The 16,054-nt window shown below is 39.6% G+C and overlaps 2 protein-coding genes across 3 annotated transcripts; one reads left to right on the top strand and one right to left on the bottom strand.

Moving 5' to 3' along the window:
* The first annotated feature begins 476 nt into the window (after positions 1-476).
* On the top strand, positions 477-2,592 carry med29 (mediator complex subunit 29). The gene is made up of 4 exons (XM_084951865.1): positions 477-695; positions 1,432-1,490; positions 1,584-1,674; positions 2,076-2,592. Exons 1-4 carry the CDS (start codon positions 507-509, stop codon positions 2,301-2,303), a joined length of 567 nt encoding a protein of 188 aa, XP_084807991.1. The 5' UTR covers positions 477-506; the 3' UTR covers positions 2,304-2,592.
* A 1,801-nt stretch (positions 2,593-4,393) lies between these two features.
* Positions 4,394-16,006, bottom strand: mlf1 (myeloid leukemia factor 1). 2 transcript variants are annotated; one of them, XM_084951369.1, is made up of 8 exons: positions 14,368-16,006; positions 13,431-13,593; positions 9,368-9,412; positions 8,152-8,235; positions 7,705-7,827; positions 7,330-7,489; positions 5,417-5,555; positions 4,394-5,291 (listed from the first exon to the last, which is right to left on the bottom strand). In XM_084951369.1, the coding sequence occupies exons 1-8, from the start codon at positions 14,412-14,414 to the stop codon at positions 5,249-5,251; spliced, it is 804 nt and encodes a 267-aa protein (XP_084807495.1). In that variant the 5' UTR covers positions 14,415-16,006; the 3' UTR covers positions 4,394-5,248. The 2 variants fall into 2 exon arrangements, with proteins under 2 accessions (XP_084807495.1, XP_084807496.1); XM_084951370.1 differs by lacking the exon at positions 9,368-9,412.
* Between the last annotated feature and the right edge of the window lie 48 nt (positions 16,007-16,054).

The following is a 16,054-nucleotide window of genomic DNA, read 5'->3' as shown; positions in this document are numbered from 1 at the left end:
AAAATATTATTACAATTAATAAAAACAGTATCTCTGGGAATGAATAAGGTTGTACATGTAGTTCAAAATAATCAAGACTGTACAACAGCGTGTTAGGGCCACAGAAGGTAGGAAAAAACTAAGGGACAGGGCGTGGGGAGTGTAAAAAACAACAACTTTTTTACATTAAAGTGGCAAATTGACACACAAAAGCTATCACCTAATCTAAATGAGTCTGTTATTTTCTTCTGAATGGACCCATTTCATTACAAGGTCTCTTCAAAGTCTGGAAGTTTATAATGTGTTGACTCTGTGCTAAAATCAGTATTTGTTTGTTGCTTAATCCAATTAAAATGTATAATATAAGGTTTAATATAGAAAAGTTTGAGGAGTGTTTTGTTGTTTTTTAAATTTATTTTATAGCCGTCCCTGCCCTCTTCCTTCAGTGGCCCTCTTAAGAATTACTTTTATTTTGAAAATTATAGAACCGGATATTTTCCCGGATATTCTAGTCGCAGCAGAACAAGATGGCGTCTCAGCAGCCGCAACCAGGAGGGTCGATGTCTCAGCCCGGATTACAACAACAACAGTCTGCTTCAATGCAGCAACAACAGCAGCAGCAGCAACAACAACAGCAGCAACTGAGTCAACAGCAAGACTTTGACCCAGTTCAGAGATTTAAGATGCTTATACCGCAGCTAAAGGAGAGCTTACAGGTAAGTGCTGCGCATGTAGCTGGCTGAAGATTGAATAGCTTAACTTGCTAACGATTTCCCATCCCAGACAGTGAAATCTACAACCCTCACATACTGTTCGTTTTGACATTTAACAGCAGTAAAAAACAAAACAAATTAAATTCTTTTAGCCTGAAATTTGATAACTTATAATTTTATAATTCGATACTGTTGCACAGGTGCTTCAAATTTTTGTACAATGACGTTAATCCCGATCTATTGAGGTGGATTTTAGATCCACCAGTGTGGTTCTACTTAAGTTAAACTGTGATATTTATTGAATATTGAAACCGTGAAACTGTACATCTCACGCCTCTTGATGTGTATTTTTATTATTTTTATTGGACAGTGGTGACGGAGTCAATGGGGACTTTCACATTACCATGGGAACTGCCTGTCTCCCAACATATTTGGCCGGGTCCTGTAAAGTCCTGTGTAAATGTGTAGTTATACAGCCAATCAGTTCTAGAATTATCTTGACATTTTCCTTTGAATAAAATATATTTAAATCCTTTTGACTGTCATGTAAAACCTAAAAATATACCATCTTCCTGTTCTTTGAAACATTAATAAGGATCGTTAGTCACTAATTCACTATTATCCAAAATCTGTTGTAGACACTTAGGAAGGAATTCTTCGCCTGGCTCAATATTGATCTGAAACATACTGTGAAGGTGTAGAATGTGAATAAAATTTACTTTACTTCTTTCCAATGCAGAATGTAATGAGAATCGCCTCCCTGAATTTGGCATATAACACGACGATTGACAACGGCATGTAAGTAGCGTCGTTTGTGGCAACCTCTGATCTGTATGTCTGTGTCAAGCAGCCTTCTGATTTATTTCTGTGTGTCTTTTTTTCCTTTTTTAGCAAAACCAGCGACACTTCAGTGACACTTCAGCGCTTTGACAAAAGCCTGGAGGAGTTTTATGCCCTTTGCGATCAACTTGAGCTGTGTTTGGTAAGATTCAAACAAACAAATAATCCATCATGGAGTAAAAACAGACATCCAGACACATTTATGTGTTGATTTTTGTGAGTGTTTTGCCATTTCTGTAGGAGATCATAACTGTACCCCTAAAAACTAAATATGACTGTAAACCTTTTTTCTTACAAAACATTACAATTATTTAAATTGGGTGTAAACCAATCTCATTGTGATATGTTTAATGACTTAAACAAATGAAAAATAACTTAACTCAAGACTGACTATTTAAAAAAAGCATTAAAATCAAAGAAGAGTTATCAGTCAAATCTAAAAGACTTTTTAGAATGTAACTCCCGCGATAAACGAGGGACCACTGCACTGTATCTACACTTAAGATTTCCTCCACAAACTGAATTTTTTTCTTCTCTATGCAGCGACTAGCATATGAGTGCCTCTCACAGAGCATCGACAGTGCCAAACACTCACCCAACCTGGTCCCAACAGCCACCAAGCCAGACACCGTCCAGACAGAGTCCATGTCATATGCCCAGTACCTCGGCATGATCAAATCTCAGATCTCCTGTGCCAAAGATATCCACAACGCTTTGCTGGAGTGTTCGAAGAAGATTGCAGGAAAGGGACAGCCTCAAGGAATCATGTAGATTTGGACTGATGGTTACAGCTCTTTATGCACCAGGTGTTTTGTAAAAGGTGACAGAATTGTAAAATATTTACTTCTTACTTTCATGCTACATTGGCCATGATGATGATTTATGTCAGCAGGTCAAAAGGTCATGTATATTTAGTGGAGCGTGAAGTTGTGTTTTTGCCACCACTTTGTAAATAATTCTGACAGACGTTATGTTGGAAGATGACCAGCAGGTGGCGGCAGAGGCGCAGGTGAAGTCTTTTATAACACATTTGTATTTGCTAATAAAATCTTTCTACTTATGTTTTCTGTTTATTCAAGGTGCACAATTGGGGAAGGGGGGGTTGTCATTTTTTAGCATCTTATGTATTTATGTAATGAACAGATCAGCTGTGCATGCAGGTGCAATAATGACTGTAGAAAAAGATTCTAAAAACAGCAAATGGATTACAGCATATTTTAACTTCATCTTCAGTAAAGTGCTTTGATAAGGAAATAAAGATAAAGAGCCACTGGGATAAAATGACCGTCCTAAAGATGCTCACATTCAGCTGAGGCTTCTGTCCTCTAAGGACAGAATGGTAGCTTATTTTAAATAGTTTATTTATTTCTTTAAATAGGAATAGTTCTCCAGGCTTCTTGAAGGAAATTTAAAGCTCTGCTCCTTTTCTCAGTTCCCTGTCAAGATGATTCCCACACTGGTGTGGTTATAGCACAAATCATCTACTAATTGGAAGGTTTGTTCCTTAGCTTCTCTGGTCTGTGTGCCAAAGTATCCTTGGGCAAGATGCTGAACCCCAAGTTGCTCTCTGAATGTGTGTGAATGTTGGTTACAAAGCACTTACGTGTAGAAAGACGTTTTTGTGTGAATGAGTAAGTATAAATGAACAAGTCCATACAGTTAACTATTTGGGATCATTGCCATGCTGAAAAATGAAGATGTTGCCCATCAGATGTTTTCCACATGGTGGATCAAAATCTAATGGCATATTCCTGTGCGCAGAAGTCCATTAATTTTTGCAGTATTCTTAACACCACTGCTGAACTATAGCCCCAAACCACGACACACCTCAGACTAACCATGTTTTACAGATGGCGAGGGCACTCACTGATGTACCTCTCCCCTGACCTCCCCTGTTCATAGTCACAATGATTTGTACCAAACATTTGCTGAAATGTTTCATGTTTCTTAAGGATGTAACTTTCAGATACCGTTCCTCTGCTGCAATTAGTTTTTTTTAAGCTTGTCACTTCTTCTTTTGTCTCTCACTTATCCAGTTTCCTAATTTTTTCAAGGACAAGCTGGACACAATGCAGAAATATGCAAGTTTTCTGCTAATATATCTTTGGGAATCACTTTGTTGGTGAAAAGCTAGTATTTAATGTCAACATATGTTATTGTTGGGATTTTTCATAAATTCAGCTAAAGAAATGTGAATAAATTATGTGTTTTTATGACAGGCTGCTAATGACAAAGTGTCTAAAGATAATATTTAAAATTGTTTTGCTCATTTGTCTGTGAAGGCTCAAACATGGTTCATCCCTTGAATATGGTGCCTTTATGCTTGAATAAGTCAGTGTTAAGTGGCTTAACAAAAAAAGCACTTCTAAAAAAATGGTTCAGGCATAAGGACTGGACTGACAATGACTGAAAAAGCAGCCAATGTACAGAGCTACAGAGTAAAGGTCTGAGTCACTAGAAGCAAAATATAATGAAATGAAAGGCGTCTCAAGACTTTTGCACAGCACTCTATATTTACATACCATCATGCTCTTTTGGCCCTTGTGCTGTGTATTCAGAGGGTGAATGAGGACTTTGTTAACAGGTCAGGTTTCTGCAGCTTCTTCCAATTGTATCTGAAGCTCTGGGATGTATGCAGTCTGATATAGAAACATGTGAGAGGCACGCTTGCAGCTGTGTAACATCTCAGACCAATCTGAGCTACTGACAAGTGCTTAGATCCAAAAATACCACCCCCGGTCACTCCTAGAGACAAGGGCTTCATTACGACACTGGCTTATGCTATGTTATTCAGTATTCAGACTGACTTCCAAATATTGAGGATAACCTTTGTATATAGTTAAAAAAAAAAACCCAACAGATTAGTCTTATCACTTTTATTTTCAGTTGATACATTTTCTTCACTGTTAAAGCTCGTAAAAATACACAAATCACTGAGAAAAATTCACACGTCGACAGTTTGTGCAATGCAGAGCGGAGTTCATCAGATGAAAAGCGAGACAACACCAAATTAACAATATAAAAAGAGAAGGGTAATAGTTCTTTTTACATAGATTACAGCAGATAAAGTACATATCTGTCGCATCAGGTACAAGACAACATAATCTCAGACAAAACAGGTATGATCTAAGTGCATTAGCGCATTCCACACAGCTCAGTAATTCACTATGTTCTCTCCGGTCTGGCTGCATGACAATATTAAAAAAGACAATACGAGAAACTGATGAAATCAACTGCGTTTTGAATGTGTTACCCCAATATGATGACATCACTACATCCTCAAGGAAAAAAAATATAATGAAACCAAGCATATTCAAAGTGCACTATAACTGCTTTTGCAACTTCAATGCATTACATTTCTATATCATTAATGCCCCAGAGATATAAACATTTTCTAGTTTTTAATAATTCTTTTGTCTCGTGTAGTGCCAAACGCCTTACCATTTATGTGTAGCAAATAGTGCACCGATTCAAACTAAGTGCTGAAAAATGTTTAGCATTCTCATAGTTGTGCAGCATGTTTCAGAAAATGTGCAGCAGTAGTGTGAAACGTAAGTAACTGAGCCAAAATATTGAAAAACCAGACACAGCTTAACCTTTTAAAATCCAGGTCAGTGGTCTGACTGTGTTTATGGGTAAGAAGGGCACCAGTTTGTACTGTATGCTGTTTAAAAACAAACAACTTTATTGCACACTGCTTCGTCATCCCTGAGCTCTCACTTTTTCTGTTTTCCTTTAGCCTTGCTCCTTGGTTGGTCTCTGCAGGAAACACCAAAACAAAGACAAAAATTAAATACGTATCTTCCATATGTTTGTCATTTGATGCTGATCTGGAGTTTCTCAACTGTCTGCAGCACTACATAATAATCCAATAATAATCCAACCTGTGGGCCTGCTCAGGACCGGTGAGGGCTGCCTGGTGAACAACACGGGGTTGTGGTTCGTTCAAGCGAGACATGGGCCCGGTTTGCTGAAACTTGGACACTTCCTGCTGCCACTCATCATCAAAAGACTGTGCTTCAGCTGAGGGTGAGGAATTATTATTGTGTTAGGCAGACTCAGGGCCTAGAAAGACCTAAACAATGGCATTTCATAGTAGTATAACATTTTTATCTGAATTTTTTTTAACATTAAGTTTTCATGGAATTTGTTGGTAACGCTTTATAATACCGCCCGCTACTAAGGACAGATTGAATTAAAAATGTAAAGACAAGCTGGTCATCTCCTGGACTTCTGTGCCCTCAAATTTGGCGTTGTAAAAGCCTTTTACATTTCTTCACCCGAAACGTTCTGATCACTTTAAACAACTGCTGTGTAGAATTCAGTGACATCTAGTAAAGCTACAGGCTGAGACCAATCAAGTGTACCTCCTTCGCTGTTTTTAATCATTTAGATGAGACTATAGGGCGATGTGCGCAGGATGTACGCTGCCTCTCACCCTATGACAGCTTGGGAAAAACTCTGACCTTGAACTGGAATACCAGAAGAAAATTGATGGATGGACTGAAGGATGGGTCTATGGTATAGGTCAGATTTTGTGTCAACATTAAAATGTAAAAGTCCCTACAGAAAGTGTTTGATTTGTCTGTACATCTACCAAGTAAACATAAAGAGCTCTTATTAAGCAATCCTGTTATTACGTAGCATTATGAACACTGCATTCCAGTTTAGCTGATACATATCCATTCCTACACACCTGCCCTTTAAGACTTTACACGACTCAGCTGGCATGTTATTTATTAAAATAAAAAAATTTAAAAATGAGAAAAAAACAAAAAACTAAGGACATAATTACCCTGTAATTAAATGGAATTTCAGTGTATGTTATATGGAATTACAATGTATTTTCTTTACTTACAGATACTTCAAGGTAGATGCACAATAAATGGTAAATGGCCTGTATTTGTATAGCGCTTTACTAGTCCCTAAGGACCCCAAAGCGCTTTACACATCCAGTCACCCACCCATTCACACACACATTCACACACTGGTGATGGCAAGCTACATTGTAGCCACAGCCACCCTGGGGCGCACTGACAGAGGCGAGGCTGCCGGACACTGGTGCCACCGGGCCCTCTGACCACCACCAGTAGGCAACGGGTGAAGTGTCTTGCCCAAGGACACAACGACCGAGACTGACGGAGCCAGGGCTCGAACCGGCAGCCTTCTGATTACAAGGCGAACTCCCAACTCTTGAGCCACGAATAACAACAAGTCAGATTTTTTTTTTAAAGAAAACAAAGAAATAATTACATTGTAAGTAATTTTAAGTAATGTATAAGTAATGTCATAAAAGATGTAAGGGGCCAAGATGAATGCACTCCATTACAAATTTGTAACGTTGTTTGTTTTTCCAAAAAATTATGATAAAATTACACACAAAATTGCTTACACTGTACTAAAATTACTTTAAGTATATTTTATGTCTCATTTCCTGTAAAATAACTGACGTTACATAACACTTAAAAATACTTATGCATTAAGCAAAATTACTTACATTTACTTAGTGTATAGTTTTTTCTTTGTTTCTTGTAAAAATCTGACTTGTTGCCGCCTTACTGTAGTGTACCTACTTTTAACTTTTTGTATAAGTAAAATGACATTGTAATTTCAAATAAAATACACGGAAATTCCATTAAATTACAGGGGAATTACGCCCTTAATCTAGGGTCGTATTATAAAGTGTTACCAACTTATCCAAACACACCATAAAACTATGGTGGCACGCTTAAAAAAAATTGAGGGAGAATACATTTTTGCAGCCTTTACATACAGAAATAGTAAAGTTATAACATACATTCATCCATATTTTGAAAGTCCTGGTTGAACTCCTTCTCTCCTGTTTTCTTGTTGTATTTCTTCTCAACAACATGCCCCCTGTCCTGGATGTGGTGTCCGATTTTCATCTTCTCGAGACCACTCTCAGAGTCTCTGATTGCTTGCCGGGTCTCCTTGATCTGGGGCGTGTTAAAAATAAGCACATATCATTAAAGTCATGTGACATAGGAGTTACAAGGAAAGCTGTAATAATACCAATAAAACAAGCTCATATTGAGAGTATATGATAGTCAAAGTGTAGACGTTTCTCATGTTGGAGTGGAAACTTACAGCACTAACATGCATTTAGTTTTGATATAATATAGTACAGTAATACATCCACAGGGTTACTTACCCCTCCTGGGGCACAGCGTGTTGACGAGGTTGCTTGGTAGACCTTGGGAGGCTCATTTCCAACCTTTGAATATGTCATTACTGATGAGGAGCGAAATGAGTGGGTGTTTGAATCTGCGGACTCCTGAAACACACAGAAACAAATACTGTCAGGCAATTGCCTTTTGTATAACATAATTTTCAATATCAATTCAGTTTTAGTTAAATCGTTCCAAATCACAACAATAGTTGCCTCAAGGCACTTTATATTGTAAGTTAATAGAGAGAAAACACCAACAATCGGACAACACACTATTAGCAACCACTTGTGGGAAGACAGTGGGAAGGAAAAACTCCTTTTAACAGGAAGAAACTGCCAAGAGAAACAGGCTCAGGGAGGCGACTGTTTCAGACTGAGGGCAGGTGAGTCTGAGAAAGCCAAGAAGGAAGAGGCTGAACGTAAACTCACAAGGTTTCTGTGCATTCCCTCCATCCTACTTCTCATGCTGGCCATCATGTTGTCAAACACACCGAAAGGGTTTCTCATCAAGTCCTGCGCAGACACAACGGTTAAATAATAACAGTCATTTGATGGCTGGGCTCACATGCCACTGGGTCACAAAACATTTGCAGCTCATAAACAGCCGCAGCATGCGTACAAACATACATTTAGCGCAGTGAAGTCCGTACATGTATCTTACACAGTTGCTGCCCGGGACACATTTTATCACTTCACAATACTGTATCACGTTACCTCCTGGCATTCGTGACTAAAGTTTAAGCAAGTACAGCAGAGGATTCCTTGATCTGGATTTTCCTTGCATAGAGATATTAAAAGTGGATAACTTCAAATGTTTCTGTGCTGCTTTTGTCAAGCCGGGTTTTCCCCTAATTAAATGGACCCAGATCTTACAGAAACAGATGCATCATTAGCCTTGTACTTCAGAAACTGCAAACCACTATGGTTACATCCTCATAACTTCTCAGAGTAAGACAAAGACCAATCACATTTTTTAAACTACTATACATAGCTAGACATAATCTTAATTGTGCCAAACAACGATGATGATGCCATAGTTGAGACCATTATAAACTAGATTATGTAAAACTACTAAAGCAACCCGCCAGTCATTCCACATACTGGTCACAGAGTTTTCATAGGAATTATTCTTTGTATTTTTTTCAGAAGTTTAAAAATAGACTCTACTAATCATCTCCCAAACACCATTTCATGATTAACTTTGACTTTAAAGTGTTAAAGCCTTGAAAGAGTAATGTGATAGTATAAATTTGGAGTTCAATTCAGTTTTACTTCTTGCTTAATATTTTAAGGTAACCAACCTACAACATTAGGGAAAAACCCCAAACAATATGTTATGAGGAAATACTCAGGGTTTAGGGGACTGTGAGGAACCATCCATTACAACTGGTTACAGGGTAAGGGGAAACAGAAGAGAGAAAAGGAGAGCATAGAGAGACACGGACAAGACATTTTTGCAGAGAGTTGGCAGAAGTTAATAGCATGGAGTAGTGGCATATAAATGGATCAGAAGAAATGGTCGATGAGTGCTGGTTCCTGGACAAACAGTAGTGGACAGAACTAGTTACAGACTTAGGAGCACACACATAGCCTATATATGAGAAAGTCACATGAGTTTTAATGAACAATAGATAACTCTACTGACCGTACTGTCAACCCCACCAAACGGCAACAACGACCGGCTCATATCCTGGGGAGTCAAACAACACCAGTTTAGCAACACAACTTCACACACAATATCTGAATAATTTGGAACAGTAATAGTAAAAATGTCTGCATTATACACTTGTGATCATAAGTTCACATGTACTTGCCCTCATCAAGTTGAAAGACATTGTAGAACCTTTAGCACTACTTATTAAATGATTTACGTTAGTGTATGTATTTATTTGAGCCTATATGCTTCCTTTTGACTCAATGTGGGTTAGAGAAAATCTGTATGCTGTACAATCATTTTACCCTGGAAAAAAACCCCAGTTCAAACAAATCATTAAAAGCCTCAAATTAGCATGACATCGATGCCCATGATGAGTGTGTGTAAACTTTGGACAACAACTGTACATACATGTTCTAGCTCAGTGATATGTTGCTACATACAAAAACTGTAGACTTTCTATGTGTTTGCTGTGGTTATTGCCAGTAGCTGTTAGATTTTCATACATCAATATGTAAGCCCTTGACACGGTCACACACAACTCCCCACATAGCTCAAAGCACAGGCGTTCAAGGCCTTGAATCTTCTGGAAGTGTAAGGAGTGAGAAACCAGGAGGGGCCGGCCTGCGGGCTTCATTCAGAGTCTGTGTTCCCTCGGCCAAAATCACAGGTGTTTGTGACCCTTTGACCCTGGATAAACATCTCAACTGCCATCGTGATGTGTGCCAATGGATTTTCAGTGAGTGTGATGCACAGTGGTATTGTGCGTGATCAGTGGGGTGTTGAGTGACTTGTGTTCCAAGTGTAATTGGGTCGCATTGCCAGAGATTAGTGTGGCTTGAACACTGAAACTGAGCTTCATTCATTCTAGGAAGGCTTCAGTGGGCAGGGTGGACCACTGAGGACAGGAATCTCACAGCGGTCCCAGAGTCCAAGGCTGCTCTCTCAGCTCTTTTCAAAGGTCAAGCTGATGTAAAATGCTCCTGACCCGTATCTATGAGGCCCTCACAGCCATTTTTATCCCACAGTGGCATCTGTGAACTAATAAATGCCAGTTACATATCTGCCAGCATTATATTTAGACCAGGGCTGAGCAGAGGAGAGACTGAGGGAGAAAAATAATGTGGTCTACATGTTACACATTATTTTTGGCTGGTGGATAGCTGAAAATTGATCTTTTCTGTCTGTCAGTTTGATATTAAACCTACAACTTTGCATCCCGAGGCAGGCTGCAGGAACCAAAGAAGTGATAAATCACCAGAAAGTTTTCTGTTAAATTTGTTCTCTCAGAGCTAAACAACTACAGAGAAGGTAAAGAGGCACTGAGTCAGGTGACTAACATTAATAGGCGAATAAAGCCAACTTTCTACATTTTTATAGATTTTTTTTATTCAGTGTAAACAGAATATTAATCAGCAACAAAAAAAGAGCTCACACCTTTGTAACCCTAACTAAACAGAACCAACTGTAGAATTACAGTGAGGCTTGATTGTCAGTGATACTTTTGTAAACAAATGCCTTTATGAAGACATGTTTTGAAATGTAATATAAACCCGGTGGTTGATATTGGCAAGCGACAGAGAAATGTGAGTACTCAAAGCAGCCATGGAAGGTAAGGCAGGACTTACTGTCCTGCTGAGAATCTAATGCTTGGTAAGCGAATACAAGAAGTACAAGCCTTCCAGCATTTATGTTGTCAGTGTGTGTGTGCCATTGCATCCATGTTACTCTGTAAGCTGCGACTGCGCGTAATTATGCTTGTGAAGATGTTTTATTGATGTATTTTTGCGTGCACATTTGTGCCTGTGATATTGGAGAACAGTTAGAGGGAGCGAGTGAGCTGTCTGTCGTGCAGCCGCTAATTGCGGCACCATTGCCAAGGCACATTCTGCCAAACAGATGGATGAAAAGAGCAACAGTGAATAAGCCGAGTGTCCGTGACATCTGTACATACAAGCCACTGCAAAGACAATAACACAGCTGCACAGCTTCAGACCACTCTTGGGCGGCATTTCTCCTTATCTTCAGATAAATGAGGCAAAGCAGAGACTTATTTTCATATGTCTTACCACACAGTAGGTCTTCTGATTGTTGTTTTAACAAAACAGTGTAAGAGAACGCTAACACAACAGGTTTCTGTAAACCAGATTTGCTGTTAAAGGACAGAGCAGCACAACAGCTTTCAGTGTAGCCCCTTTCTTGTCCTTGACTTGAAGGAGGAAGTGTCTGTTCTGTTATGTGTAGACTATAACAGGGTGAATCAAGATCCAACGTTCGATGTTTATTCAGTGCCCCAGGCTGATGAGCTCCTGGACCAGTTAGGGTTTTCAAAACCCTGTGTTTGGAACACTGTCAGATTTGACATCTCAGCAGAGTAGAAGCTGAAAGCCGCTTCTTTAGTCTGTCAGTTTGTGGTACTTCCTTCTAACTTTTCTGGGTCTCCATGATGTGTTGTATCCACATGCAGCATACACTGCACATATCTGGATGATGGTAGGATTCCAAGCAAATGCTGGGGGAGAAACATGACATGGTGCACGATGGGCTCAAAACCAGCGCGTGAGGTAGGGCACAGCGAGATGCAATTACTTGACCAAAGAAGAAATCTTCTAGAAACTATAAGCCAGTTTTACCACTTGGCTGTCATCTTGTGGTCGATTATTGGGAAGCATTATCCAAAGTTAAAGTTAACTCCAGTAGTCACTGGGACATAAAAAAAAGTCTGATTAAAAAAAAAAAGGAAAGGTTTTTAAAAGATTTGTTTCTGGACGCTATACTTATATTCTCCCACAGACCTAAATTCAAGAAGCTTGAAGGGCCATGTTTGTGTTCCTGGGATTTGTAAGTTATGAGTGGGTGTTTTTTCCCTGAACTGCACAGCTCTAACAAGGCCCCTGACCAACCTAACTGAGATTGACTCAGATCTGGTGAAGCAGCCACTCTGTAGAGAACCACACCTCCGCTCACCTTACCTCTCTCCTATTTATTCTGCAGGCTGAAGCTTTAAACAAGAGGGTGAAGCAGTGCAGAGCAATCCGTCAGTCCCACTTTCTAGGATTTGCCTTGTGTCCATGACCCCCTGCAGTGCCTCCACTGCTTGAAGGAAACCTAGATCACCTGGTGGTTCTGTCTTTTCAGTGTTTTAAGCTCAAGGTGGTCTATAGGCTGTGCGTGCAGATAGTTGTGGCAGACTTCCTTTCCCACTCTCATTAGACAAGTAGTCAGAGCTTCCCTCTCAGCTGGCATTAGCTAGTTAAAGGTATGGTGCTAATAAAGAGAAAGCAGACAGCTGGCGATTGAGGGCAGGCTTCTGATGTAAGTCATTATCAAGGATATAAATACAGGCTCTCATGAGGTAGTGGGATTAAAGCAGGTGACGGGAACTAAGTTTGACTAAAAGCAGGCAGTGGAGGGGCGATTTGGAAAAGGTTAACGGGTGCAGTAGCAGGTCTAAACTAACCCCTGGCCTATCTACTCGTTATTTCATTACATCGAGGACAGTTAACATCAAAAAGTTCCGGTCATCTGGTCAATGAATACTGTCTAACCATCATATCTTGAGGAAATATGTTGCAAAGCCATGGCCTTAAGCTCAGGGTATAAGACAAATTGCATGCAATAAAAGATTATTGGGAATATCTAAATAAACACTTATCTTCAGCAGAGAAAAGCAGAATTCTTTCGGGTCATATGCCTTGGAGTTTTCAAGCTTTAAGACTGTGCATGTTTTTGCAAGAAAGCAGTGTGTCAGTGGAACAATGCACTATAAATAGGGCTCTTCAGGGCTAGATATAACTGTCCTGAGAGGCCAAGGGGGTTGCCCTTTCACAAAACCAAAGACTCACATGGCCCCATACCTCAGTGAAGAGGTGCCAGTGGCAGGCTTCCAGTATAGCCTTAGTAAACTCAAAATACCAGCCATCTGTGGTTATAAACTCACAGATCATAAGTGTTACACTTAAGCAGAGGCTTCATTCATTTCCCTTGTAGAGCTAAACTGGTAGTGTTTATTACATGTTAGCTGAGTTTACAAGTTGACGAAACACTTTCTCACCCTGTGTTCGTTTCTCAGTGGATGGGATGAACTAGGATGTTCTATCATCTCGTGGCCACGGTTTCTCCCATCCATTAGACTTGGCATAAGGGCCCCACCGAAAGGCTCGGAGAAGCTACGCATCATCTGCCGCATATGCTCCCTATGTGCACGGAAAGGATCCCTGTGGGAAAGGAAGAAGTAGTAAAGACAAAGTGTGTCTCAATATTCGCTAAGGAAAAGAAAAGGAAAAGAAAAAACAGAAATAAAAAAAGATTTATGTTTACATGTCAGAATGACTTACATCTTTTAGTTACATGAGCTTGAAACACATTATAGACAAAGTCTTTACTGAAGACAACACACTGAAATATGAAGGACTCCTAATATAATTTTAGCCACCTTTAACACTTGCCTTAGAAGTCGGGTCAAGTGTGGCTGCCCTAACTAAGTGATAGCACAGTGCCAGTGTAGACACTATACTAAACTTTCTGCAAACTGCACTGGCTCTTCCTTATAATGATAGAAAGCTGCATCAAAAACAAATATGGACACAAAGTAACGCCCTTGTATTTATTTTTAACAAGTAAAGGGGTTCACATTAAAACCAACTATAACAACTTAAACTTATTAAAAACTGTATCATATCACAGTTACTGTGCTCGGTGCAAAATTACAGTAACACGACTAAGTCAAGGAAAACTATCAGGCTGTTATTGTCTTGTATATTGCACATCTAATTAACCGAACAACAGATAACACAGTCAATTTAGTTAGGTCTAATGTGCCAATGACAGATTTTAATAAAAACAATATTCCCACTGCTGTTCATCCGCGTGATAAATTGACAAATACATACATGAATGAAGACTTAGCAAGACTTCCAAACTGAAAACCCAACAGATTTGAACAGTGACAGCTCTTCAGAAAAATTTAACACACTGGTTCAGTTACTCACGAGACGAACGGATCTTCATCAAACTCCCTGAGACTGCTGTTGAACATTTTCAGGTGTTTTCGAAGCGGTAAAGTTTTTCTAGAAAAAATCCGCCACAGGTGTCCGGAGCTCGCCGCTCAGCCTCGGTATCGTTACTATAGAGGCGATGACAGGCAACCTGATATTAAAAACGAAGTCGCGCTGACGGCAGACCACGTGGTACGAATCCGTCCCTCGAATTGGCGGGTTCATCATGGGGGTCCGCGCGCTGTCTGTTGTGGCTGGCTGCTATGGCAACGCAACTCTCAAAATTTCTTGGAAAACTGAAGTTTCTTATCCTGTTAATGTACGTTGCTGCAAAAAGTTGAAGTGTGTTTATCAGACTTATTCACACAAGGAGCTGTTACATTCATACAGTAAGCTATGCCACTAAATAACAAAAAAAGTAGACATATCGGTGACATGAGGGAACTCTCTGGAGCATCTGCTGGAGTGATTCTTGGAAGACATTTGTAAGAGTGGCTCTGTTTAAACAGTAACCCTATCCCAGAACATGCCAGGAGGCCATGCACACAAGTAAAAGTTGCACTTAACCCCATGCAAGCGCCCACACAGGCAAGCTTAATTTTGTCGCTTAGTTAATCACACATCTTATTTATTATTTCATTGCAACACTCACTATTTGGAGAGTACTTGAGTGACACAGTGGATCCTAGAAGCAATATAGATAACCATCTGGCAGTTCCACAAATAGACCTGAGTGTAGACTCAGCCCTGACTTGGATCCAATCTTGCTGAAACATGGATACAGCACTAAAAACAAACACAAACATAAATAACTAAGAAGCACACATCTGATATATATATATGTGTGTGTTATCTATATATATATTTAGGCCCTAGGCAGATGAGAAGTCATCTGTTTCATTCTTATGCAATGCTCCATGGTGTAATTTGGAGCCTTACAAATAAAATGCAAAATGTCACAAGTTTGTGTTGTTTCTTTCATGTCACGTCCAATTCTACTTCATTCACACAAAAGCACAAGACAGCTTTCATTTGCACAAACACACCGAGCACTGTGTAGCTCACCCGTCACTTCTTTTTATTTTACTTCCAAGGCTCCAGGCTTCTTTGGATTTTTTTTTAAGTGGTCTTGATCAGTAGTTCTCTGTGCTTTCAGATACTCTCTCAAAGTTTTCCTTTGGGGGTTAGCTGCTTTTTCCACTTACTTTCAGTCAGGTACCTAACCTAACTCAAGTGATGAACCAGTGTTGGGTCCAGTGGTACACATAAATGACTCAGCAAAGACAGTAAGTATCTACAGCCATCTGCAAAACATGGTGGTGCTGTCATTGTGTGGTGCTGTCATTGTGTGGTGCTGTCATTGTGTGGTGCTGCATTTCAGCCGGTGGTGTTGGAGATATTGCAAAAAGTTGATGGAAAAATTTTGATCGATGCTGAAATAACATGTGGAAAGCACCTGACTGGCAACAGTGTGATTTTTCAGAATAACAATGATCCAAAACACAATACCAGTGCAGTAAAAGCATATCTGGATAGGGAAAAAACAAACAAAAAAAACCCCAAACCAGACACACAAACAGCCATAGTTTGGCCTCTCCAGAGCCTGGACCTCAGTTAAGGTAGTTAAAGCTTGGACCTTAACTGACAGTAAGATTTCCCTTCATTAAATATGAAATGTGTA

The sequence above is a fragment of the Perissodus microlepis genome, chromosome 14, assembly GCF_051167445.1.
Source record: "Perissodus microlepis isolate ML-2025 ecotype Zambia chromosome 14, ASM5116744v1, whole genome shotgun sequence".
In the NCBI taxonomy this organism is placed as follows: Eukaryota; Metazoa; Chordata; class Actinopteri; order Cichliformes; family Cichlidae; genus Perissodus; species Perissodus microlepis.
The sequence above is the reverse complement of the archived record's forward strand: the minus strand, read 5'-3'. Positions and strand labels throughout refer to the sequence as shown.